Source organism: Diaporthe batatas (genome assembly GCF_019321695.1).
Source record: "Diaporthe batatas strain CRI 302-4 chromosome Unknown Contig00003, whole genome shotgun sequence".
NCBI lineage: Eukaryota > Fungi > Ascomycota > Sordariomycetes > Diaporthales > Diaporthaceae > Diaporthe > Diaporthe batatas.
In genome coordinates, this window is record NW_025408550.1 from 7,529,410 (window position 1) to 7,552,306 (window position 22,897).

A 22,897-nucleotide genomic window follows, 5' to 3' on the forward strand; every position below is an offset into this window, starting at 1 on the left:
GATTTAAATTCGGCTCTCATTCAATACCGAGGCTCCCAGAGCCCAATGATCTGATCTCCCAACGGTCAACCAAGACTGCCGAGCGGTTTTTGCAAGTCGATTACTACTACTACTACTACACACACACACACACACACACACACACACACACACACACACGGCGATCCCCACCGCCCGCCACGCTGGTATGCAAATTAGACGTCACTACGCATGCTATTACTCAACAAGGGACCGGTTCGCAATGGTTCGCAGCAAGCCCAGTTAAACATTGCCGGGCCCCTCTTCCGTGCCGAACCCGCACCCGTAGGTGTTTCCGGTCCGCCATATTGCCTTGTTCGCCTCGCCTTCACCTTGTGTGGCGGCGGCAGGGACACACTCGGGGCACACCTTGACGCGGTGCCACGCATTTGCCAGGTTGCCCCTGACGTTGAATATGGACGAGTGCGTCTCGGGCTGGGTGTTGTAGCTGTTGTCGGTCGCCTTGACCACGACGTCTCTGCACTGCAGATGCTGGCCCGTTGCCCCGGCCGCAGGTGCGTCAAGGTGGCCGAGATAGCGCCACCTCTTCCAAGCCCAGGCCTTGTGTCCCGCGAAAGGGTCTCTGAGCAGCTGCGCCTGGTCCCACGTCCTCCCGCCGTCGAGGCTGACGTCGATACGGGTGATGCTGCGCCCGCCGCCAGACACGGCGTAGCCCTCTACGACCACTGGCTGCTGGCCGTCGGCCGGGGCGGAGGCGGTGGGCGGCAACGCGCCGGCGTCCCGCACGCACTGGCCCACAAGCACCTTGGTGATGGCGCTCGTGACGGGCATCTCCTGGATGGCCGGGGCGCTGTCCCAGTCCACGTTGCGCTGGTTCGGCCCGAAGCTCTTGTAGTCACGCCGCTGCCACTGTGACGTGCTTTCCTCGTCAGCAACGACGATCTTGGACAGCCACTTGACGCTCCTCGCCGCGACGTGGCCCGGCACTAGGGCTCGCAGCGGGGACCCATGATCACGGGGCAGGGGCTGGCCGTTCATGGTGAAGGCGAGGATGACGTCGTTCCTGGGGTCGAGGGCCGTGTGCAGGGGTATCGACGCGCCGTAGGCCTCGAGCCCGGTGAGCTGGACGTGGTAGGTGCCGGGGTCGGGGAGGCTGTCGCTGCCGTCGGCACCGGGGCCCGCAACCCTGAGCCCGGCATCGGCGAGGACATCGGCCAGGCGGACGCCCTGCCAGTCGGCGTTGCCGATGGCGCCGACGCCCCACTGGAGGCCGTTTGTCTTTGCGGTGTTGCGGGTCATGTCGCTCCTGCGATTGCCGGAGCACTGGAGGACGGCGGTGACGCGATGCGTGGCGAAGCGTGTCTTGAGGTCCTGCAGGGTGTACGACTTGGAGTGGCCGCCGGGCAGCTCGACGGTCAGCTCGTGCTGGTGCAGCCGGGAGCCGTCGACAGCGGGCACCCACATGTGGTTGCGCTTATAGAACAGCTCGTTGGGGGTCAGGAAGCTGTCAGCCAGGGACCGGTTCGGCGGCTCGGCGTTGCAAGGCTTGGCGGTGTGGGTGAGCAGCCTGGGGTCACGCGGGGGGTCTGAGGCGAAGGGGTCCGGGACGGCGTGGGCGGGCGGGAGCCCGTCGACAAGGTCATGGTGGTGGATGTAGCCGATGAGGTATTGGTCCAGTATCTCCTCGACGTGGTGCTGGTTGTGGATGGTGAAGAGGGCCCAGTAGGGGTCGATGCTCTGTCCGGCGGCACGCAAGATGACGTCGCCACCGGGATGGGCAGAGACCCAGTCGGTGATGTCGTAGACCTTGTCCTGGTGGGTGACCCACGGGTTTGGGTGCGAGGCGTCGTGGGCGCGGACGTCGGAGAGACGGTGGCGAGGGACGGAGGGGTCTCGGGCATCTTGTGGGCCTGTGGCCTCGTGGGCCTCGTGGGCCTCGTGGGCCTCGTGGGGGGCCGCCGCCGCCAGCGACAAGAGGCCCGCCCCGACTCCTGCGAGCACGACGGCCGCCGGACGGCTGGTGCCGGACGTCTTGAGCAGCGACAGCGACAGCGTCGAGAAGGCGGGCGTGGCCGGGGGGCGTGAGCACAGCTGGGGCAGCGGGCGGGATCCCGGGCGAGGCTTGGGGGCGCAACACGCCAGGTCCGTGGCGAGGCGGCCCAAGTGTCGTCGAGGCCGGATGAACATGAACATGGTCTGGTCCGGTGTCAGACCAGGGCGTCTGTCCGTATGTTGGTCAAAGTCGGCGACAAGGCCTGAGACCAGAGGCAGAAGGGGAGAGAGGACATGGCGGCGCTGTCAACATGAGCTGACAATATAGCGAGCGAGACTGGCGGGGTGGTGAGGTGGTGAGGTGGTGAGGTCAAGGCCAGGCCCGGGTCGGCAGGTCGGCGAGGGAGCACATCTGGGGCTGCTGGGTCGGCGAACTTGGTGTGCATCTTGCATCACCACCAGCAAGGGGGTCCCCCGACCTGGCGTCGCATCACTGCCTGACAGGTGCCGGCGTGCCGCAGGTACCCGTCTCCACCCGCACACAGGACAGTACGGAGTGCAGGTACTTAGGTACCTAGGTACCCAGGTACCCAGGTGCCTAGGTGCTCTCAGACCACAACAGTCTCCACTGCAGCTTCTCTGGTTCAAATGTTCCTTGGTGTTGCTTCATGCCGCCATCGTGCAATCCAAATCCAATTCGTGCAATAGCACACAAGCTCGGCATGTCTGGCAACCCACCTGCCCAGGAACAAACACCACCAACAGTGGGCGTTGAGTCTGCGCCGTCGCCGGCGACCACCAAGCCCCGGAACTCGACACACATCCGCCCACACCCGCACACACCCGCGTCGCTCGCTTGCGTCGATTGCCTCGCCATGCAGGACGACTGAGATCATTGTTCGGGTCGCCCATGGCCCAGAAGAAGCGAAGAAGCCCGTGGGGGGTTCCGCTTGCGTCCGCAGCTTGTCCCGTCCGCAGCTTGTCCCGTCACCAGCTATACCTGGGGGCCTGCCTGCCACCATGGAAGACTTCCATTCACTCATGCGCGAGACGCAATGGGCCGTCCCTGATGCTCCTCCCATGAGGTGGGCCCCGGAATCGGATGCTTCGCAGATGTAGCGGCTCGACGCCTCCAGCCCGCCCCCTCTCCCTTTGTCCGCTGTGCACGCTGCTCCAGGGCCGTTTCCGGGTTTGCTGCCCAGGTGCTCTGCTCGCGTGTGCTTTCTTTGATACCTCTACCCTGACCTGTTTCCTTATGTGTCTTTCCCCCATCCCCCATTCCAACTTTCCTCTTCCCTCCTGGCCACCGACACAACAGCCTCCCTAGCCACCGACACCCCAGACTCAGAACTGCGGTGCCCATCATGAACTTATTTCCCTGGAGCTCACGCGGCGGCGGCGACGGCACAGGCACAGGCACAGGCACAGGCACAGGCACAGACGCGGGCCCTGCCCCAGGCCCTGCCCCAGGCCCTGCCCCGGCGGACGCAGACGCGGGCGCAAGGGTGAGGCCGCCGCCCTTGGATCTGGGTGAGAGGCCGGTCGATGATGCCGAGAAATGGAACAGATCGAGGGCCCGCTGGGACCTCTCAATCAAGCCCGACGCCCCCGAGTTTGCAGGGCGGCTGGCCGAGTTCGAGAGGGCCCTGGACCCTGGCTCAGGAAAGAGCATCGACCAGATACTCAGGGACCACTTCTCCAACTACGAGGTGCACAAGTTCAGCGGGTGGGCCGACAGGAAGCGCGAGCCCGACCTGTACAGCCAGCAGAAGAGAGACGCCGAGGCCTACAACGCCCTCCTGGCAACACCGCCGTGGGACAGGGCCGCGCCCCAGGCGTTTCTCGCCTTCAAGATGACCATGTTGTTCTTTGGGTTCTCTGTGGAGCCCATGAAGATGAACGACTACTTCAAGCTACCAGCAGGGTCCGGGTTGTTTGGCCTTGACGACGACGGCGACAGCGACCTGGACGACGACCAGCGCACGTTCGTGCCCGAGGAGATGCGGCCACTGCGTTTCCTCAACAGATATGGCAAACGCAGCTACGGCGCTGACAATGGCCACAGTAAGCGCCCCAGCCCCCCTTCCTCCCCCTCCTCCCTCCTCCCTCCTCGCTCCTCGCTCCTCCCGGTGCTGTCGTGGGCGACGTGGCCAGAAGTGTCAACCCAATGCTAACACGGGCTTAGTGATGCCGGACCCGAGCTTTGAGATGTACTACGGCCTGCCATTTCAGCCACCAGCAGACGCCCAACGACATGCCGGGCACGGCGGCCAACCAGCCACAGGGGCTCAGGATGACATGCGTATCCGTGGCAGAGGATTAGGCGAGGACGGGGATGAGGACGAGGACGAGTTGATGAGCGATGGCTCGGTGGATGGCACTTCTTTCTGTTCCGACTCGCCGCTGCCAGACGCGCCCGATGTTGAGGCTGCCGGCGGAGACGAGGGCGGGCGGGAGGTGCAACTCAGAGGCGGGGCAGGAGAAGCAGAGGGCGGCGGGAGCTCAGAGGCCGGGCTGTACGTGATGTCGTTCTCTGGGTTCGTGTACTGTCCCACGCTGGGGGCGGGGGACCTGTACGCGGCCATCGACGCGGTGCTCGCGCTCAAAAGACGGGCGGGGGCTCAGATCAGCGTGGCGGTCGTGCGGGCAACGCAGGGGCAAGGGCAGGCCGAGGTCGTACGGCTGGAACGCGTTGTGCTGGGGGACGAGTCGGGGGAGAGGGAGGCGCACGACAGGCTGGTAACGGCGTACACGCACGCAACGCAGGAGGCCAAGCCGGGCAACCTGAGGATCTTTGCGTGCCACGCGAGCAGCGAGAGGGCGCTCGAGGAGCTCCGGAGCGGGGGCGGCTCGAGCAACTGCATGCCAGGCGACTCGGACGACACCTTCCTCGTCTTGAGGAGTTTGGGGGACCCGAGGAGGAACGGGGCCTACCTGTGGATGCCACAAGGAGTCGGGGAGGAGATTGCGTCGAGCCTGTACGCAGGGTGGTTTAGGAACGTGGTGCGGATCTTGGGGGGCCCGCAGCCGGCCGAGCAGGCGTGGCTGGTCACCGTGCGCCTGGGCAGCGAGGGCGCCGGGACGCCCTTCCACTCCGAGTCGCCGCTGCCGAGAGAGGTGTGGGAGGCCATTGTCCGACAGCGCCGTGGCGGCACCAGTGGGCTCTGGGTGACGCTGACGCCCTTTGAAGGGGGTGCCTTTGTGCAGGTGCCCGGCTACCACGGGCCGCTGCCGACGGCGGGGCACAGGCTGGGCCTGGGGCAGGTAATAGGGCTGGCCTGGAGCTCCGTGGCGGAGCGCGACAGGGCGGAGGTTGCCCACATGCTGGTGCGGCGGCCGGGACGCGCGAGCCCGAGCTCGGACTCGGACGTGGTGACCCTCGCGTGCCGGAACGGACAGGTGGACCGCACGGCAGCGGGCTACCAGGCGGCCGAGGCACGGGTGGGTGAGTGGCTGAGGCACGGGCTGTTCCTCACCGTCACGCCGCAGTGGGACACGTACCGCGGGCTGGTCGCGGGCACGGCAGACCACGTGGACGTGCCGGGGCACTGGGACTGGCCGAAGGTCAGGTCTCGTGTCCTGTCAACCCTGCAGCGCGCCGGGCCCGACCCCGAGCACACGCACGTCCTGCGCGTCGACCAGCGCACAGCCCAGGGCGACGCCATTGCCCTGGACCCCCTGCAGAGGAACAGGGTCGTGTCCCACCTGAGCCTGGGCACGGGCGAGCGCGCTCGCGCCGACTGGGCCTCCTTCAAGGCCGCCCTCTCGGTGAGGGACTTTACCATGGCGCTGGTGCCCAAGTCGGACAGCCTCGCGAGCCCGCTGCCGGCGGGCCCTGTCCACGCTGATGCTGCTGCCCTGTGGCACCAGTGGGGCTGCAACCGTCCCGCTCCCGCCCCGGCTCCCGCTCCCGCTCCCGCTCCCGCTCCGACCCGGACCTCGGCTCCCGCTCCTCCGTCAGACCGCGTCGCCGTCACCACCACCGGCCATCAGCATCATGACCACCATGACCATGACCATGACCATGACCATGACCACACCCATGACAGCGACCAGGGCTTGCTGCACCAGGGCGTGCCGCAGCTCGGGGCCGGCGTGGACATGTTCCAGTCGGGCAAGTACTACCGCGAGCAGTCGTTCGCCACGCCGCTGTCGGTGCAGGTGGGCGGCCAGGCGCCCAGGTTCCCCATCAACGCGCCGCCCATCGAGCACATCCGCCGCCCCCGCGGGCCCGGCGGCATCGAGTCCGACTCGATGCCCATCGTCAGCACCCAGGTCATGACCCCGACCGAGCAGCGCTCCCTGCAGCAGGCCTTCTTCCAGATGCGCTCCATCGCCCTCAACCGCGCCCAGCAGTGCCCCCACCAGGGCTGCCCCGCCTTCTTCCCCGTCGGCCCGGACAACATGGCGGCCTTCCACAAGCACCTCGCCGACAAGCACCTCGCCTCCCACTGCCCCTTCTGCGACGACTCGCTCTTCCAGCACGCCTCGGCCCGCGACAAGCAGAAGCACTTTGTCGACAACCACTCCGAGTACTTCTCCGCCCCCGGCGACCTCCAGGCCGAGGCCCTGCTCGCCGCCACCACCGCCCCAAGGGGCAACGTCCACCCCAGGGAGGAGCAGTTCAACTTCTGCCCCCGCTGTGGCCGCAACCACCAGCTGCTGACCAGCAAGCCCGACCGCGTCCACCACGACAACGCCTGCTTCCCCGGCAACGATTCCACCCTCCACCCCGGGCCCTACTGCACCCGCTGCGGCGAGCCCGACCGTGCCCCCGCCGCCTCCCGCGCCGCCACCAGCCACCCTCACCGGCAGCACCAGTGCGCCGCCCCCGCCGACCCCGCCGACCCAAAACCCGCAACCTTCTGCCAGCACTGCGCCCTCGAGTGCCACCGCCTGCCCCTCTCGTACGCCAGGCGCCACCTCCTGAACTGCAAGCCCCTGGCCTCGGCCGCCGACAACTGGTGCCCCTGGTGCGGCGTCGACCTCAAGTCCGGCCCGCGCGCATCCCGCCTCAAGCATCTGGCCGTCTGCGTCCTGAGGCCCGCCTCCGGCCAGAACCCCGTGTCTACCGACTCTGGCATCCCCCTCGACAGCCCTCGCGACCTTCAGGCTCACCGGCTGAGGCACGGCCTCACCGACACGGGCACGTTCAGCCGCAAGACCAGGATCGCCGTGCCCCCGACCTGCCCCGTTGCCAGCTGCCGCGTTGATCTGACCTCGTGGAACGCCCAGGGCCTCTACGACCACTTCCAGTCCCATCCCGACAACTCCCTCGAGCCGGGCGGCGGCCTCAAGAGCTGCCCCTTCTGCAAGTGCAACTTTGAAACCCGCGGCTGGGCCACCAGGGCCGAGAAGCAGCAGCACTTTGACGACCATATCAACTTCAGGCAGCGTGCCCGCCGCGTGCTCAATGACGAGATCATCGGTAGTCACCCGGACCGGAACAGCCCTTCGGTCCTGCAGGCTCTCGCCGCACTAGACCATGACCAGCTGGACAAGACGGCCCAGACCGAAAGCCTTAATGCAGAGATTGCCCGCCTCTCCGAGACCGTCAAGCGATTGGCCGAAGACAATCGCAGGTGCAGAGACGCTCAGCGTCAACCTTCTGGTGCGTGTGGCTTGCTTCCACCCGTCCTTGAGACCCCCTCCCCCCCCCCCGCCCTTCCTCTCCCGGCCACACTCTGAGCTGGCCTACCAACCACCCTTGCGCCCTTAATCCCCCCCTGCCCCCTTGAGCTTGACATCCTAGATGCCTGCGAGATCTCAAAGAGAACCGAATCCGGCTGACAACCTGGCAGGGCAAACCCCGCGGCCCCCACAGCCCCTAAACACGCCACCTAGTTCCGGTGTGAAACGACGTACGGCTGCTAGGGCCTCAAGACCCAGCCCTGCCGGTGCGCAGCCACCGGCCAAGAGGCACAGGACTGCTCATCGTGGCACGTCAGGCACCAACATCCCGGGCTTTTCCACTGGGCGCCAGGTCTTTGGAAGCGTTCGGGACGACGAGGAGGAAGAAGATGACGAGGAGGATGAGTCTGCGCTGAGTTCTGACGTCGACGTCGAGGACGGAATCATCGACGAAGAAGACCTCGATGACGATGTAGAGGAATATCACGGAAGGGGGCAACGGGCTGGCTAATCAAGTCTGAACGAATCAAGTGTTTTCCACATCCTCTGGTGTTGCGTCCCTGAGCAGCGTGGCCCAGGTGCATGGTAGCTGAGTGGCACGTCAGGATTGTGGCCAAGGGTTGTGATATTTCTTTTGCTCGCCTCGGTGTGTAGTCTGGAAGTCTATTATAGTATCCACTTGTATCTCTGCGCACAAATGTGCGGGGCCTCCCGCGGTTGGCAACCGCAATAGCTGTCGCTTTTGGAAAGGCTGGTCATTGTCATGACTGCGTGCAAGGCTTTACCGTGTCTTCAAAAATGTCTTGCCAGACCCCCGAGCCAGCGCTTTTCTTGCGGCTCCCAAGGCGTCGCGGTCCAGTTGCACGACTTCAATGTTTCGCGACTGCCGTCGCCAGCAAACATGTCTTGATATCCAACCACACATGCCCCTTTGGACACGCACCTAGGTCGATTATTGGTGTGGTCTCGTGTTTGCGATAGTGAAGTGAGTGTGGGACACGGGATCATCTGATTGCACACTGATGGCACCTCCACCGTTGCTGCTATACGAGACGGGAAGTGAGAGAATTGCCGAGATTGCCCGTTCGTTCGATCCTCCCGAGCATGGAATTGGCCAGCCAGTATGGCCAGAAGGCGGCTTACTGAACCGGCTAGGGCTGGCTGGCTGGGGCTGGCTGGGGCCACTTGAGCATGACAGCCAGACTGATTGGTGCGCGGACGCGACAGTCCGAGACAGAGCCACTGCCACCCGGTCAACGACTCCCCAGCTGGCTCGTAATGCCTGGCCTCTTGTCTGTAGTACTCTGTAGTCGGGGGCGGGGGGGGTCACTTGGCAAATAGAACGATCACAGGATATGTAGAGTACGCCACTTCTCCGCAGTGGCCGCTGCTGCTGACACCCGTGGACATGTTCTCTGAGGTCCCGGGGGTCCCTCTCTCGTCTTCAAGTGACGTTAGGAATCTTCCTAGATTCCCACCACGCAGCTCAGCCACCTGGTTCTCAATTATCCCGCCTACAAGTGCAATGTCATCCCCAGCATCAGAAAAAGTACCAGAAATTCCACTGACGGCCCAGGAAGCCTTCGACTCCATCGGCCCGGCGTACGAAGACGCCTTCTCGGGGCTGCTTGAGCGTAAGAAGCTTGTGAATACAATTTTTATTTTACCCGTTCAAGGACAGAGATGACCCATTCTTGGCCCATGAAGCAAGTACTTCAGGTCAAAAAACATACTATAGGCACCTGGCCTCCTTGTAGCCCACCCCTTGCGGTGTTGGCACGAAACCATTGCTTGACTTCTTTGATGGCTGACTCCGAATGCTCTAGAGAAAATATCGGTTGAGTGGCTCCTCACCCAGCTCAAGGAAGCTGGAGTCGAGACGGCCAGATTTGTTGACTTGGGCTGCGGCACGGGACGCCCCGTCTGTCAGTCGCTCGCCAACGCCGGACACACCGTGCTTGGTATAGACTTGTCCGCCGTGATGGTTGCAGCAGCCCGTGAGCGGGTACCAAACGCAAGGTTCGAGCAGATGGACATTTGCGACTTCACCCCACCGCAGGGGTCGTACGACGCCGCCAGTGCGTATTTCAGTCTCCTTGCCGGCGTGTCCCAGGATGGGATCCGGAGACACTTGGCCAAAATTCATCATTTCCTGCGGCCTGGTGGCTTCTTCGTCTTCGCCACCGTGCCAGGGAATGCCGAGAACGTACAGATGAAATGGATGGGACGGCAAGTCACGGTGTCTAGTTTGGACGTAGACGAGGCGGTGCTGGCAGTCGAGGGCGTCGGGTTCGAAATCATCAATATCAGTGTCTCAAACTTCGTGCCTAAGGCTGAAGAGGCTGGTATCTGTCAGAAATCGGAGGTATGGGAGGAGACTCATCTATTTGTGTATGCAAGAAAGCCGGAAGCAACAAGAAGCTGAACTCTTCCGACAACGCGGCAGGGCACGGATCGTCGGCTATGCATGTGTACCACCAGAAAAGACCACTACATGTACTGATTGGACATTTGTCCTGAGCTCTTTTCCAAGTCCTTTGCCGCCGCCTATCTTGATCCAACCCCCCTCCCCTGCAATACTATCCAGCGATCAGCGACGTGAGTTCCATCCACTACACGATTTCAAGGCAGGTTGGCAAGTTGCATGCAAGGCGCTGTTCAAATTTAATACCGGAGGGCTGCCCAAGCTCTGCAAGGTACTTCAAGTTTGGTTTCCCCCAAGCCCCGTCCTTGAAGTGCAATCTCACTGCGCTGACGTCCTACGAGATGGCCAAGTGGGTTTCCCCTTTCCTGAAATACCTAGGTACACCTAACTAACTGCACACTGAACCAGGTGGCTTCACGCTCCGGAAATGGTACCATTTCCGAAAACTCGGATGTCGTGGGAACCAGGTCGCCCGCGTCCTTCAGCGTTACAATTTGAGGATCCCGCTTCAGTGAACAGAGTCCAACTGTTCCTCGGCGATCTTTTCCTTCTCCGCGTCTCTCTCGTCCCCAGCACTAGACCCGCTGCCTCGTAACATCTGTGTTAGCCCAATCTCGGTGTTTATCTCTTCCATCCTCTCCGTATCAGCCTGCGCGGTGCCCTCGCTGCCAAAGATGACATCCATCTCCTCCAGCGTCAGACGCTTTGTCTCTGGAACAAAAAACCAGATGAAGACAGCACCGAGATACGTTAGCAAGCCGAATAGGATATACGTGCCGTAGGGCATAGCCGACAACATATCGGGCGTGACTTGGCCCACGATGAAATTGTTCATCCAGTTGCTGCTCGCACCTAGACTCACGCCGTATGGGCGCGCGGATAGTGGCCAGATCTCGGCGACGAGGATCCAGGCACAGGGGCCCCATGAGTACCCAAAAAAGGCAACAAAAACCCACACCATGGATACAGCTGCCCAACCCGCGGCGGCCCTGGTCTCCCACTGCGTGCGATTCCTTGCGATGATGACGGCGATGATGATGTGGCAGGTAGCCATTCCCACCGCTCCGGTAGCTAGTACAGGCTTTCGACCGACCCGGTCAACGTATAACACAGCGGGAATGGTAGCCAAAAACATGACTATGCCAACAACCCCGGTTGCGAGCAATGATGTCTCGGTAGAGTCGAGGCCGAGCTGGCCGAATATCGTTGGGGCATCTGCGGTTCACACACGGTTGTTAGAAGAAGAAGAAGAAGAAGATGATGATGATGATGATGATGAAGACAGCCCAAGGAATTGGATCGCACGAGCCCTGGACCGGGCGTGGATACGCATAGACATACAGTAAAGAACAGCCTGCATACATCAGTCAGCTGGGAGCCCCGGGTCAGGAAAAGTGTCTTCAAGATTGGGAAGCAACGCACATTGATGCCGGTCCACTGCTGGAACGCCATTGTGACGCATGCCACGATCACGCGCTTAAACATGGCCCGTGTTTGGAACAGGCTTTTGATGGCGACGAACTGTAGTTTGAAGGTGTTCCACGCAGTCTGCTCTCTGAGATGAGGGAACTTCTCCGCGACGGTCCGCTTCTCGAACATGCTCTGGGCTTTGATCTCCAGGAACTCCAGCTCGACGAGCTCGTGGTCTGCCGGTAGATCACGCAGCCGGGCGAGCACGCGGCGGGCCTCGTCCTCCCGGTCGTGGTGCACCAGCCACCTGGGAGAAAAGGGCATGAACAACATGCCGAAGAAGAGGACCAGTGCTGGGGCGATTTGGAGACAGATGGGGATTAGCCACGCGGCGTCGCTCTGCGATGTACCAGTCCTGATGAAGTTTGTTCCATAGTCGATCCAAAAGGAGATCATAATGCCAAAGCAGATTGCCAGCTGCTGTAGGGACACGAGCGCCCCTCGGATCTCGGGCGGGGCAACCTCGGAGTTGTAGATTGGCACGATGGTCGCCAGTGATCCGACACCCATGCCGGTAACGAAACGCCCGGCCAGGATACTGTGAGAGGCTGTCAGCTTTCCAGTCCAGGCTCCAGGGGCAGATGGACGCGCGAGGCCGCTTACCTGTTGTGGCCCGCCCCGGTCACGGCCGTGCTCTGGATTACAACGCCGATCAGGAAGACGGTCACGGCCACGAGGATGCCGTACTTTCTGGAGATGGCCTCTGCGACGAAGCCAGACAGGAGGGTCCCCAGCCAAGCACCAAGCTCGAGGATGGAAGTAAGCCAGCCCTTCTTTGTTTGGTCAGCGCTGGGGTCAACGGGGTCGTACTCGCCCATGTCTGTCTCGCAACATCAGCTGTATGCTCTCAAGTCGGACATGCCGATGATGGAACATTGGACATACGCTGCTGGAAGCTCGGCATCGCCAGGAGCCCGGAGAACATCCCTTGGTTGTAGCCGTACAGCACACCGCCGATGCAGGCAAAGGCGGCAATTGCAAACACGCGGGCGTTCTTGACGAGTGCCGCGGGACCGCTCGAGCCCATCAGGGCCTCGCGGCGGTGCAAGGCCGCATCGTAGATAGCCTCGGCGCCCATTGTGAAACAGGGAATTGGAACCTTGGGAGCCTACTGGTAGTGTCGACGACCGTGAAGTGCGAGAGAGTCCTCGGGTTGCCGTTCCACGACGGCGCCGGCGTGGCAGGGTATTTATATTTCAACCCGGCCGGGTGGTTCCGCCTTGCTCCTCCCGGATGAGGCAACGTGCTCAAGATCAACACATTGTCCGATCAACCGTTCCAATCACACCCTGGCCTCTGTCGCTAAGAAATGTCCCCATCCCCAGATCTGCTGGCACAAGATGGCCCAAGTGCTTACCTTGCTCCCATGCCGGAGATGAGGGGTAAACAGGCCCTGCAGCCCCAATGCCGACCCCGTCTTGTGCGCAACCAACTAAATGTAAGCAGATCACAGGATGTCAGGACCTCGGGGAGGGGGGGTGGCTCTGTGCATCCACAGATGCCTCGCAGGGACACCAGGTCGGTTCACCGCATCAGTCTATGGGTGCATCCGCTCCTGTCTGATCTGTGAGCGCAACCAACTGCCAGCTCGCCGTACGACTTGTAATACTCCGTACTGCTCCCCTGGCCAGGCGTGGTCGTGCAGTCTAGGATCGCGGCTGTACTGCCCTTGGCAGGGACTTGACAGGCCATACAAATGGGCTGGGTGAATTAGGCTAAATGCTGCCTGCGCGGCTAATATGTGTCGCGTGTCTACCCCAGGTTACCTACCTACTTAGAGGTACTTAAGTGCGTGTGTATGACTGCAGTAGCGCAAAACTAGTAGTAGCCATTATGGAACCTCCCGGGCTGACACAAACACCTAGGCACACCCTCCAATCTTCGCCATTACCCATCATATATGCTCTTCTTAGCTTATTATAACTTTAAAAATGGTAACACGTTATAATAGAGACTTTTTAGCTGAAAAAAAACCTCTGTCTATATATTTATCTTCTATAAGAGGCTCTATCTATAAAGCTTTATCTTATTAAAGGATAAAAAGCTACTTATAAGAAGGAATTATAAAGAGGGGTGAATATTAACTTATAGTAGATTAGAAAAGATTTCTTAATTATATAGTTAGTATTTAAAAAGAGAATTTATAATATTAAATTATAAAAGAGTATTATAATAAAGTTATTTTTTAAAGGTTTTAAATATATTATAAGAAATATATAAGTTTTTAAATACTTTATAATAACTTTTAAAATTCTTTAAAAGTTATAATATAAAGATTTAAATAAAGACTTTCTATTAATATTAATTAATTTTTATTATAAATATTATTATTTATAAAATTATAAAATAAATTAATAAAATAATTAAAATAAATTTAAACTTTATTTAATATATTAAATAAAAGTTATTTTAAAATAATATAAAAATATTATTTTTTAAATATAAAGTTAAAAACTTATAATTATAATTTTATAATTAATTTTTATTTAATAAATTTCTTTTTATAATTTAATTTAATTAAAGTAGAGATTTACTTTTATATAATTCTAAATTTAATTATTAATAACTATTTTTAATTATATAAACTATTAAAATTATAAACTTAAAATAATAATAAAGTATAATTACTTTATTTAATTATATTTTAATTTAATAGTATAATAAGTTAAGTAATTACTTTTAAATAATTTTATTTAATTTAAATTATATAATAAGTTTAATATTTATATATAATATTTATTAGTATTAAATTAAATAGTTTATAATTTATAATAGTTTTAATTTTAATAGATTAATTTATATTAAAGTTAATAATATTAATTTAAGTTAATATAACTTAATATATTAATATAAAAGATAGCTTTTAATAATAAATAATATTATAAATAATTATAAAGTTATTATGAAAAGTTTTATATAATAAATTTAATTAAATAAATTTTTAATAAGTATATTTTATTTTATTTTATTAAAACTTTAATTATTTATTTTTAATTTAATAATAAAATAAAAATATAAATATAAATAGTTTATATTAATTTATATTAATTTATTATATAATTTAAATATAAATATAAGTTAATTAAAATAAATAAAATAAAATTATTATTTTTAAAAAATATTTAACGTTATTTAAATAAATATTTATTTATTAATTTTATAAATAAAATTATTTAAAGATAATTATTTAATTTATTATATTTTATTAAATTAAAATATAATTTTTAAATTTTATTAAAAATTATAATTATAAAGTTTTAATTTTATATTTAAAAATAATTTAATATATTAATATAAAAATATTATTTAAATTAAAAATAATATTATAATTAATTATAAAATTATTATATAAAGTTTTATATAATAAATTTAATTAAATTAAATTTAAAAATATATATTATATTATATATTTTAAAACTTTAATTATTTATTTTAATTTATTAATATAATAAAAATATAAAAATAATTTATATTTTAAAAGATTAAATAATTAAATATATATATATATATATTAATTATAAATATATAAATTTTTAACCTTTTAAATAAAAGTAATAAATATTATACTTTATATATTTAAAGATTAAAAATAAACTTATTTACTTACTCTTTAATAATATTAATAAGGTAAGTCCTTTAATAGTTAACCTATATATTAGCCGTGTATATAGAATCTAGAACCACTATATGTAACGGTGATATGTGCTTTTGCCTCTCTTCAGTGCTGGAATGGTGTTGGATATCTTGGAAGGCTAGCTGTTATAAAACGCCTCGGTGGGCCATCCTGGTCACACACCACAGCAACCCGGCAAAGGCCTGGCAGTGACGCTGAAGGAGGGGTGGTGGTGTTGGCGGGGGCACTGCTGTAGTGCGAGTCGATGATAGCTCTCTGAGCACTACCACTTGGATATCGCAGCACGCAATCAAGGGAGGCGAGTTGTAGATGCATCGCGATGATGCAGCAGCCTGGTTAGTTCCGGAGCCGAGGATTGAATATAAGGGGACTTGAAGAGTGGCCAGAGTGAAACGATTTTGCCCGGGGAGCCGAGGCAAGCAAGTCTGAATGTTGCCTCGAGGCCGGCTCAGCGCAGGCCATCGGGGCAAGAGTGCACCCTGGACGGATTGGAGCACACGCGGGCCATAAATAGACACGGCTGATTGAGCGGGTTGTTTCGAAACAGATGCAGCCGCCTGCTGGGCCGCACCGATGACGGACAGTATATTCCCTGCTCGCGATGGCCCGTAGCCAAGGGCAGAGGGCGCGGCTGGGGGCCGCGACCCAGTTGCAGCCCTATGTGAGCTGGGGACGGTTGGCAGTTGGTTGCTAAAGAAAGACCGGGTAGGCGGCCGAGAGATCCCAGGCGGGTTCCACACACGGTGGTATCTGGTTGGAAACGGCCCCGTCCGAGGCCGACGAGGCCAGCCCACGGACTGAGGCCCCGGTGCAAGGGGAGTGGCCCGCCTGCCGACCTGGCGGCCTGCCGACCTGCGCCGGCGAGTGTCGGGACCTGACTTATCCGGCGGGAACCAGCCCGGCGCTGCCAAGAAATGCCCGGCAGAAATGCCCGGCAGAAATGACGGGCAGAAATGCTGGGCGGTCTTGAGCAAGGATGATTCGGCAAGAGGCGGGCCGGGAAAGGCACCCGACCCGGGGCGCGGCGGCGGCGGCGGCGACGGGTGTAGATCAATGTGCAGCGAGACAGAGTCTGGAGCTGGGCCTGGGCAGCCCAAAGACAGGCGGAGTTGGAGTTTGAGGCTGGTGAAACAAAGGGCGCCTCTTTTGCGCATGCCTCTAGTGCCAGAGGCAGGCGAGGCAGCGAGGGAGGAGCAGTTAGTGCTTATACATGTCAGGTACACAAGCGCGACCCTGGGGCAATGGGCGAATCAAAAGGCGGCGCCGGGCAGGGGTCCCCCCCCCCTGGCCAAAAATAGTCCGCAGCCAGACCGCTCTGGGAAGAGATGAAGCTTGGAAGTGAGCTTTTAGACGCGCGCCTGCAGGATGCTCAAAGACGAGCAGTCTTGTCTCGTGCTCGTCCAGCGACTGCAACCACAAATGCTCCTGCCGTGAGGCTGTTGATGTCCATCTCGTGCGCCACGTTTCAAGAGTACCTAGGTACTTACACATGTCTCCTTCTGGCAGCGAGCGTCGAGAGTGCTGCCACCGACGAGGGTGCCGCCGTCACAGTACAAGCAGTGCAAGCAGTGCAAGCAGTGCAAGCAGTGCGGTGCGGTGCGTGCATGCATGCAATGCAATGCAATGCAATGCAACCCTGGGGCTCCCACAGGCTCATTTCCTCTGATTGCCTTGTCGCGATACGCCGGCACGCCGCTGAGATCAAGATGCGGCCCCCGAGGCTGTTGTTTGAGCACGACCCTGGTCCCCCCGCCAAACATTGTTTCTACAGGCCGCACGGGCCCCCTCCCCCATCTGCCCTGCCGTCCCGTCATCCCACCTCGCCAAATATCGCCAATTAGCCGCGCTCCGACCAGGGAGATACGGGGTACGGGGTAGATGGAGCCACGCACCTCGGCGGCACATCACAGTGCCGTGCGGCTGTGTGGCGCTTCCGGCTCACCACCTCCCTCCCTCCACCATCTATTCTGCGTCTAATTCCATGCTGCCCGTCAACTCTTCCTTCCTCCTCGCCGTTGCTATTTTTGACTGGCCCCTGTCCCCCTGTCCCCTGCTCCCGTTCGTGGACCATACCCCATCTCCCATCTCCAATCTCCCATCGTCCATCGTCTGTCATCCATCGTCCATCGTCCATCGTCCACGCCCCCCTCTGCCCTCCCAACCACACCCCCCACCCCGGCAACGGACCGATCTGATTACCCATCATCCTCTGCATGCTGCATGGTGCATGGTGCACGGGCATGTCGTCTGCTGTGGGCTGTGGTCACGGTGCCGCTGCCGCTGCCGCTGCCGGTGCCGCTGCGAGCTCGGTACGTAATAACAGCAAGCCATGGCTTTTCCCACGTCGAATCAGACGGGCCTGGCGGGGCCCAGCGAGCGGGTCCCAACGATCCTCCTCCACACCAAGGATCTATCTACTTTCGGCTCTGCTCCCTTCCTGATCTATTCCCATCCTGTCCTGCTCGACCTGGTTCCGGTGCTCCATGTCTCGGCCGCCCACACGGCTGCTGCCCGTCTCGTCTGTCTATGCGCTCGGGCTGCGGCTACGCCTGCGTGGGTATCCACCGTGGTCTGCTGAATAGCCGCCCTCCCCTCCCCCAACGGCCCCACACAACCTTGGCCCGTCGTAGCCGCCCAACTTCAGACAGACGCCATTGCGAAATCTGCCAGCCAATATCAGCGGCCCGTTGTTGTGCATCCCATCAAGCAGACACACGATCCAGGTTTCATACCCGCAGCTGCCGTCAACCTACCCTGGTTTCAGATCCGATCTCCAGTCCATCAGCCTCTCCCTCCATGCTGTGTACCGGGGGGGGGGGCAGCAGGGGAGGAGGGAAAGGGCCTTCCCCCTCTCTCGCCTGCCTGCCTGTCTGTCGAGGTCGACGTGGGAGCATGGGCAAGGCAATGGCAGGGCAATGGCAGGGCAAGGGCAAGGGTGCTGCTGTGGACAGAGTGGGTGGGCGGTACGTACCTGGCCCATGTACTACCGTCGAGGATCCACTCCACAGATCGGATCCTCCTCCTCCATCATCTTATCTGGTCATCTTTTGTTGCCATTCCTGTACGGCGCCGTCCAGCGCTGTACCGTGCCGCACCTGCCCTCTCCCCCCCCCCCCCAGGCGCGCAAATCCTCGCCATGTATTTTTATAAGTAACAGGAGCCGCCTGCATCACCATCAGCCCGTGTCTCTTATTCCAGTCTTCCAGTTCCAGCTTCTTCTATCCTACAGCCTCCTCGCATCTCGCCTCCTCTCCTCCTCGTTTCCTTTTTCCTTTTTCCTTTCTCTCTTGTTTCCTTTTCTCTTTCCTATTTTCCTATTTTCCTAGCCCCTCGCCCGTCCAAAACAAGACCTCGCGCTCATTCGCTGCTGGCCTGTCCTTCGTTTGACACGAACCCCTCCAGAGTTTGGCCCATATTCAGACGAGCCGGTCCCGCCAGAAACAGAAGCCACGCCTCCCGTCCCCGACTAATTCCTCGTCGCCGTGCCGCCGCGCCCCCCTCGAGGTCGACCTAGCTTTTCGAGGCCAGCAGACGCCCGCCGTTGTTGAGTGAGCCTCCACCAGCGGCCAGACACACAAATGCCATCACTCATACCGACCCACAACATGGCCTTCTACAACACCCGGTCCACCTCGCAGGTGCCGACCACCATGGACTACTACGGCAGCATGACGACCACGGCAGCCCAGCCCATGTCCATGTCCACCTCCATGCCCGGCGCCGCATACGACCCTTATGCCGTCGCCCCCCTCACCATGCAGCCGCCAGCCCACGCCGGCCACCACCACAGCCACTCCACCGCGTCCTACCTCTCCACAGACCCGCACCACCGCGTCCCCACCTCCTCTCTCCCCACACAGCACCGCGCCTCATCCGGCGCCTGGAATGCCGCCGACGACCAGACCCTCCTGGGAGCCCGCGCAAGTGGTCAGAACTGGGCACAGATCCAGCAGAACTACTTCCCCTCCAAGACACCCAACGCCTGCCGGAAGCGGCACGAGCGCCTCATGGAACGCAAGGGCGCCGATGACTGGGACACGCGCAAGCTGGAGAAGATGGCCAAGGAGTACATGGCCCTGCGCAAGGAGATCTGGGCCCCGCTGGCGCTCAAGACCGGCGAGAAGTGGAATGTCGTTGAGCAAAAGGTACTTCCCCCTCATCCCGGCCTGGCCCCCCTCCATCCCGCTCTCCCTCCCGCCATGTACTGACGCGGCTGGATTCAAGTGCATGTCCAACGGTCTGAAGAACCTCCAGGGCGCGGCCCGGGCAGCCGCGCGCCGCGAGCGCCTCGAGGCCGGCCTCCCTCCCACAGACCCCTACAACGACGACAGCGGCATCTCGGGTATCGACCTCACCGAGGTCGACGACTTGGACGGCGATGCCGGCTACGGCGGTGTCCCCAGCCCGGACCGGTCCACGACATCCTCGGGCGGCGCCGGTGGAAGCAGCACCGCATCCCAGTCCTACTCCACTGCACCCTCAACATATGGTCACCCTCAGGCCTATCCCGGATACCCGACGATGGGGGGGCACGGGTACGCAAACAGTGTGAGCAGCTCTGGCGGGACCGCATATGGGCACCACAACGGCGCACAGGGACACCACAGCCAGAGTGCGAGCCCATATATGGAGGCCATGCACAGGATGCCGAGCGTGGACATGGGCATCGACTCCATCATCAACCGTCCAGGGGTCCAATAGCAGCATGCGCCCAGTCCGTACTAGGCAGTGGCCTCTTCCGCCCACCTCCATCCGTGTCCACTACCACCTGCCCGCCTCCTCCTTAGCCTACCCTGCCTTGTCCGACCCCACAAGGTCTTGTTTCCCTTGGCCAGTTTGGCCCTTGGGTTCAGATCACACAATCGCTAATTGTCTTTTGCCGTTATGGGATTTTCTTTTGTCTTCTGATCAAACAAATCATCATCATCGTCGTCGACGTCGTCGTCGTCGTCGTCGTCGTCATCATCATCGTTATTATCATTACTGCCTTCATCTGGGGAAGGGCGGGAGGTTTTGCTCCACCGGCGTTCAAACAGGACTCAGCGGCGTCAAGGAGCGATTCAAAAGGATTGACGGCAGATTTTTTTTTCCTCTCGCCGTTGGGTTATTCTTTGCTTTCTATGGAATTTTTATAGAGTCATTGGGATCCTGGAACGAAAACGGAATGACGAAACAGGACACCCAAACTCAATGCCATACCGAAACGGCGGATGAACGGCCGGCGGTACAGCTAGAGAGAGGCGGCGACCTTGGATGAACTTGATGCTTCGCGGTTTAATGTCATTCCTGTCCTGCTTGCTTTACTAAATCACTTTATTGTATACTAGAAGACATCATGATCTTAGATACCACGGTGGAACGGCCCGGGACTGGCGCAACACTTGTTGGAAAGGATGATAGGATAGCTGGACAGATACTTCAAATCACTTTATCGTCCGCTCCGCGTTTTTTTTTTTTAAAAAAAAAAAGAAAGAAAGAGGAACTCTTCCTCAAATACAAGGCCTCTCTGTGGTGCCCGATAGCTTGTCCGCCATCGTAATATAGTACCAGCCTCCTGCAGGGTCCTGTACGCCTTTTGAGCGACGGATGGAGCTAGAAGTGGTAACATACAACCGTGCAACCTACGCTTAGCCTTTCGGCGTCTAAGTCAGGCCTCATCGGGTGTCATGAGATTGTGCTTTTGTGTTTGAAGTGCTTTCGTGCGTGTGCATTTGCGCCTGCTTCTATGCCGGCCGCCCCAACAATGGTGCTTCGAGGCTGTAGCCAGTGCTTCCTGAGATGGCCAGCTCATGTTTCCTATAATACAACCGGGTATCTCTCTCTCTTTCTCTCTCTCACGGGCTCCCGTCCCCTACGCGTGGGCTCCTCGGAGGTATCCTCGCTGGGGGTTGGGCAGAGGGGACGTCGAGCTCGTCGTCAATGTCCTCCCATTCGTCTTGGTCGACAGGTTCGCCCACGATGCTGGCCCACACCCTCTGCCACATGCCCTTCTTCTGTAGAAGGGCAAGGCCCATGACAGCGGGCAAGTGCCAGACACTGGCCCAAAAGAGCCCCCGGGCACTTCCCTTGTGGCCCTTCAAACGATGGAATCTGAGTGCCTCACGGACCAGCCACAGGTTCACCGGCAAGCTCGTCACGGCGAACGTCCACTCGGTGACGCCGTAAGCGCACAGGGCTACACAGATGGGCATGAAGACCAGGCTGTACCGCAGCGCAACCCTGCCGTTCCTCGCCGGGTCCAGCCAGCACAGCATCTTCAGGCCGGCTGCCTTGTACTCGTGACGCACCGCCCAGGAGAGGGCCATGAAGTGAGGGAATTGCCAGGCAAACAGGAGCCCGGCAAACAGCCAGCCACCGGCGCTGGAGGTGCCGTCGCCGGTGAACTTGAACAGCAGCTCGCGGAAGGTGCCGTCGGCGGTGGCGCTCTCGCCGGCAGCTGCGGCCCAGCCCATCAGGGGCGGGATGCCGCCGACCAGGGCGCCGACCCAGGTGTTGAGCCAGTGAAAGCCCTTCATGGGTGTGTAGACGCCGGCGTAGAGTGCGATGTTGGAGGCGCCGAGGAAGGCCACGGTGGGGTTCACGCCCCAGTAGAGGGCGGCTGTCCCGAGGAGCCCACAGCCGGCGGCAAACAGGACAGCAGCCCTGGTGGACAGCAGATTGCGCACCAGGGGGCGGTTCCGCGTCCGGGACATCTTGGCGTCGGTGGATGGCTCGTACAGCATGTTGAGGGCGTTGGCAGAGGCAGAGCACAGGGTGGTGCCTGTTGTGAGGAAGAGCAGGGTGAGGGGCGACAGGGAAGGGGCGTCGGCGAGGGTGGCGGAGAGGAAGGCGGGCACGGGATACAGGGCGTAGGGGACCATGGCTGTTAGGACGACGAGGACGGTCAGGCGCGGTTTGGAGAGGGAGAGCAGGGCGGAGAGCCGGCGCCGCAGCGAGTTGGCAGGCTGGGAGGCGGCGAGGCTGGTGAGGGTGTCGGAGGCATTCTCTGGGAGAACATGATGCGGCGGCGGCGGGCTGGCCCCGGCGGCGGCGGGGGCGGCGGCGGCAGCGGCGGCGGCACGCCTGGCAGCTTGTCTCTGGCGGTGTGGCGGGACCTGTGTGGCCACCGGCTTGGGGCCTGGGTCGTCCTGGTCCGGGAGGGATGAAGGAGAAGTGGGCTCGGTGCGCAGGAGAACGCCCTTGTGGAAGACATCGGAGGCGTCGAGCAGCACGTTGGGGCTGAAGTAGCTGGACGTGGTGGTGGCGACAAGACGGCGGCTGGGCTGGCGGAAGAGGCTGGGACTGCGCAGTATCAGGGGCCGGGTCGGGGATGAGCAGCAGGCGGAGGACACGAGCTGGGAGGAGGGAGAGAGGCGAGCACCAAGCCCTCGAAGCCCGCCTGCAAGCGCAGGTGGTCGCATGGTTGCTTTTGCTGTGCAGCGCTCGCCTGGGGCAGCGTCGACTACCTCATGATCAGCAGGCCTTTGGTCCTTTCCCCGGGCCGGTCTGCTTGTTGAGGAGGGGTGGGTGCTGTGCTGGAGGCGGAGGCCGGTTGAGGAGCATCGATCGGATGAGGTCTGCCAGAGTGGGCTGCCCTTTTTTTTTTCTCTCTCTGCCCAGGCCGGCCGGGGACTCGGGGACTGGGTGGGCACCTGGGTACGGAGCACCTGGGTACCTGGGTACCTGGTTACCTGGGTACCTACCACAAAGCTCGGGCCACGTGCGGCTCTCGGGCTGCAAGCACCGAGGACGTGCCTACCTACCACCTACCTCTCAGCCTCTGTAGG

At 57.9% G+C, this 22,897-nt stretch overlaps 5 protein-coding genes across 5 annotated transcripts; 3 read left to right on the forward strand and 2 right to left on the reverse strand.

Moving 5' to 3' along the window:
• Window positions 1–261: 261 nt before the first annotated feature.
• On the reverse strand, window positions 262–2,267 carry KVR01_002476 (uncharacterized protein; the record flags this gene model as incomplete). Its single annotated transcript, XM_044786158.1, is given in 2 exon segments — window positions 262–2,175; window positions 2,193–2,267. 2 exon segments carry the CDS (start codon window positions 2,265–2,267, stop codon window positions 262–264), a joined length of 1,989 nt encoding a protein of 662 aa, XP_044647491.1.
• A 1,068-nt stretch (window positions 2,268–3,335) lies between these two features.
• On the forward strand, window positions 3,336–8,113 carry KVR01_003119 (uncharacterized protein; the record flags this gene model as incomplete). Its single annotated transcript, XM_044783175.1, has 3 exons — window positions 3,336–4,035; window positions 4,157–7,582; window positions 7,773–8,113. 3 exons carry the CDS (start codon window positions 3,336–3,338, stop codon window positions 8,111–8,113), a joined length of 4,467 nt encoding a protein of 1,488 aa, XP_044648134.1.
• Window positions 8,114–9,583: 1,470 nt separating this feature from the next.
• Window positions 9,584–10,105, forward strand: KVR01_002985 (uncharacterized protein; the record flags this gene model as incomplete). Its single annotated transcript, XM_044794481.1, has 2 exons — window positions 9,584–9,953; window positions 10,089–10,105. The coding sequence occupies 2 exons, from the start codon at window positions 9,584–9,586 to the stop codon at window positions 10,103–10,105; spliced, it is 387 nt and encodes a 128-aa protein (XP_044648000.1).
• A 6,419-nt stretch (window positions 10,106–16,524) lies between these two features.
• On the forward strand, window positions 16,525–22,696 carry KVR01_003335 (uncharacterized protein). The gene is made up of 2 exons (XM_044791844.1): window positions 16,525–19,276; window positions 19,356–22,696. The coding sequence occupies exons 1-2, from the start codon at window positions 18,710–18,712 to the stop codon at window positions 19,830–19,832; spliced, it is 1,044 nt and encodes a 347-aa protein (XP_044648350.1). The 5' UTR covers window positions 16,525–18,709; the 3' UTR covers window positions 19,833–22,696.
• KVR01_003610 (protoheme IX farnesyltransferase) lies at window positions 20,966–22,531 on the reverse strand (the record flags this gene model as incomplete). The annotated part of the gene is made up of 1 exon (XM_044785427.1): window positions 20,966–22,531. One exon carries the CDS (start codon window positions 22,529–22,531, stop codon window positions 20,966–20,968), a length of 1,566 nt encoding a protein of 521 aa, XP_044648625.1.
• Window positions 22,697–22,897: the final 201 nt, after the last annotated feature.

Bases quoted from the DNA above. Each gene is read 5' to 3' on its own strand.
- KVR01_003335 (XM_044791844.1), top strand. From the start codon at position 18,710: ATGCCATCACTCATACCGACCCACAACATGGCCTTCTACAACACCCGG. The intron at 19,277-19,355 runs GTACTTCCCCCT...GCTGGATTCAAG, and splicing joins GGAATGTCGTTGAGCAAAAG to TGCATGTCCAACGGTCTGAA.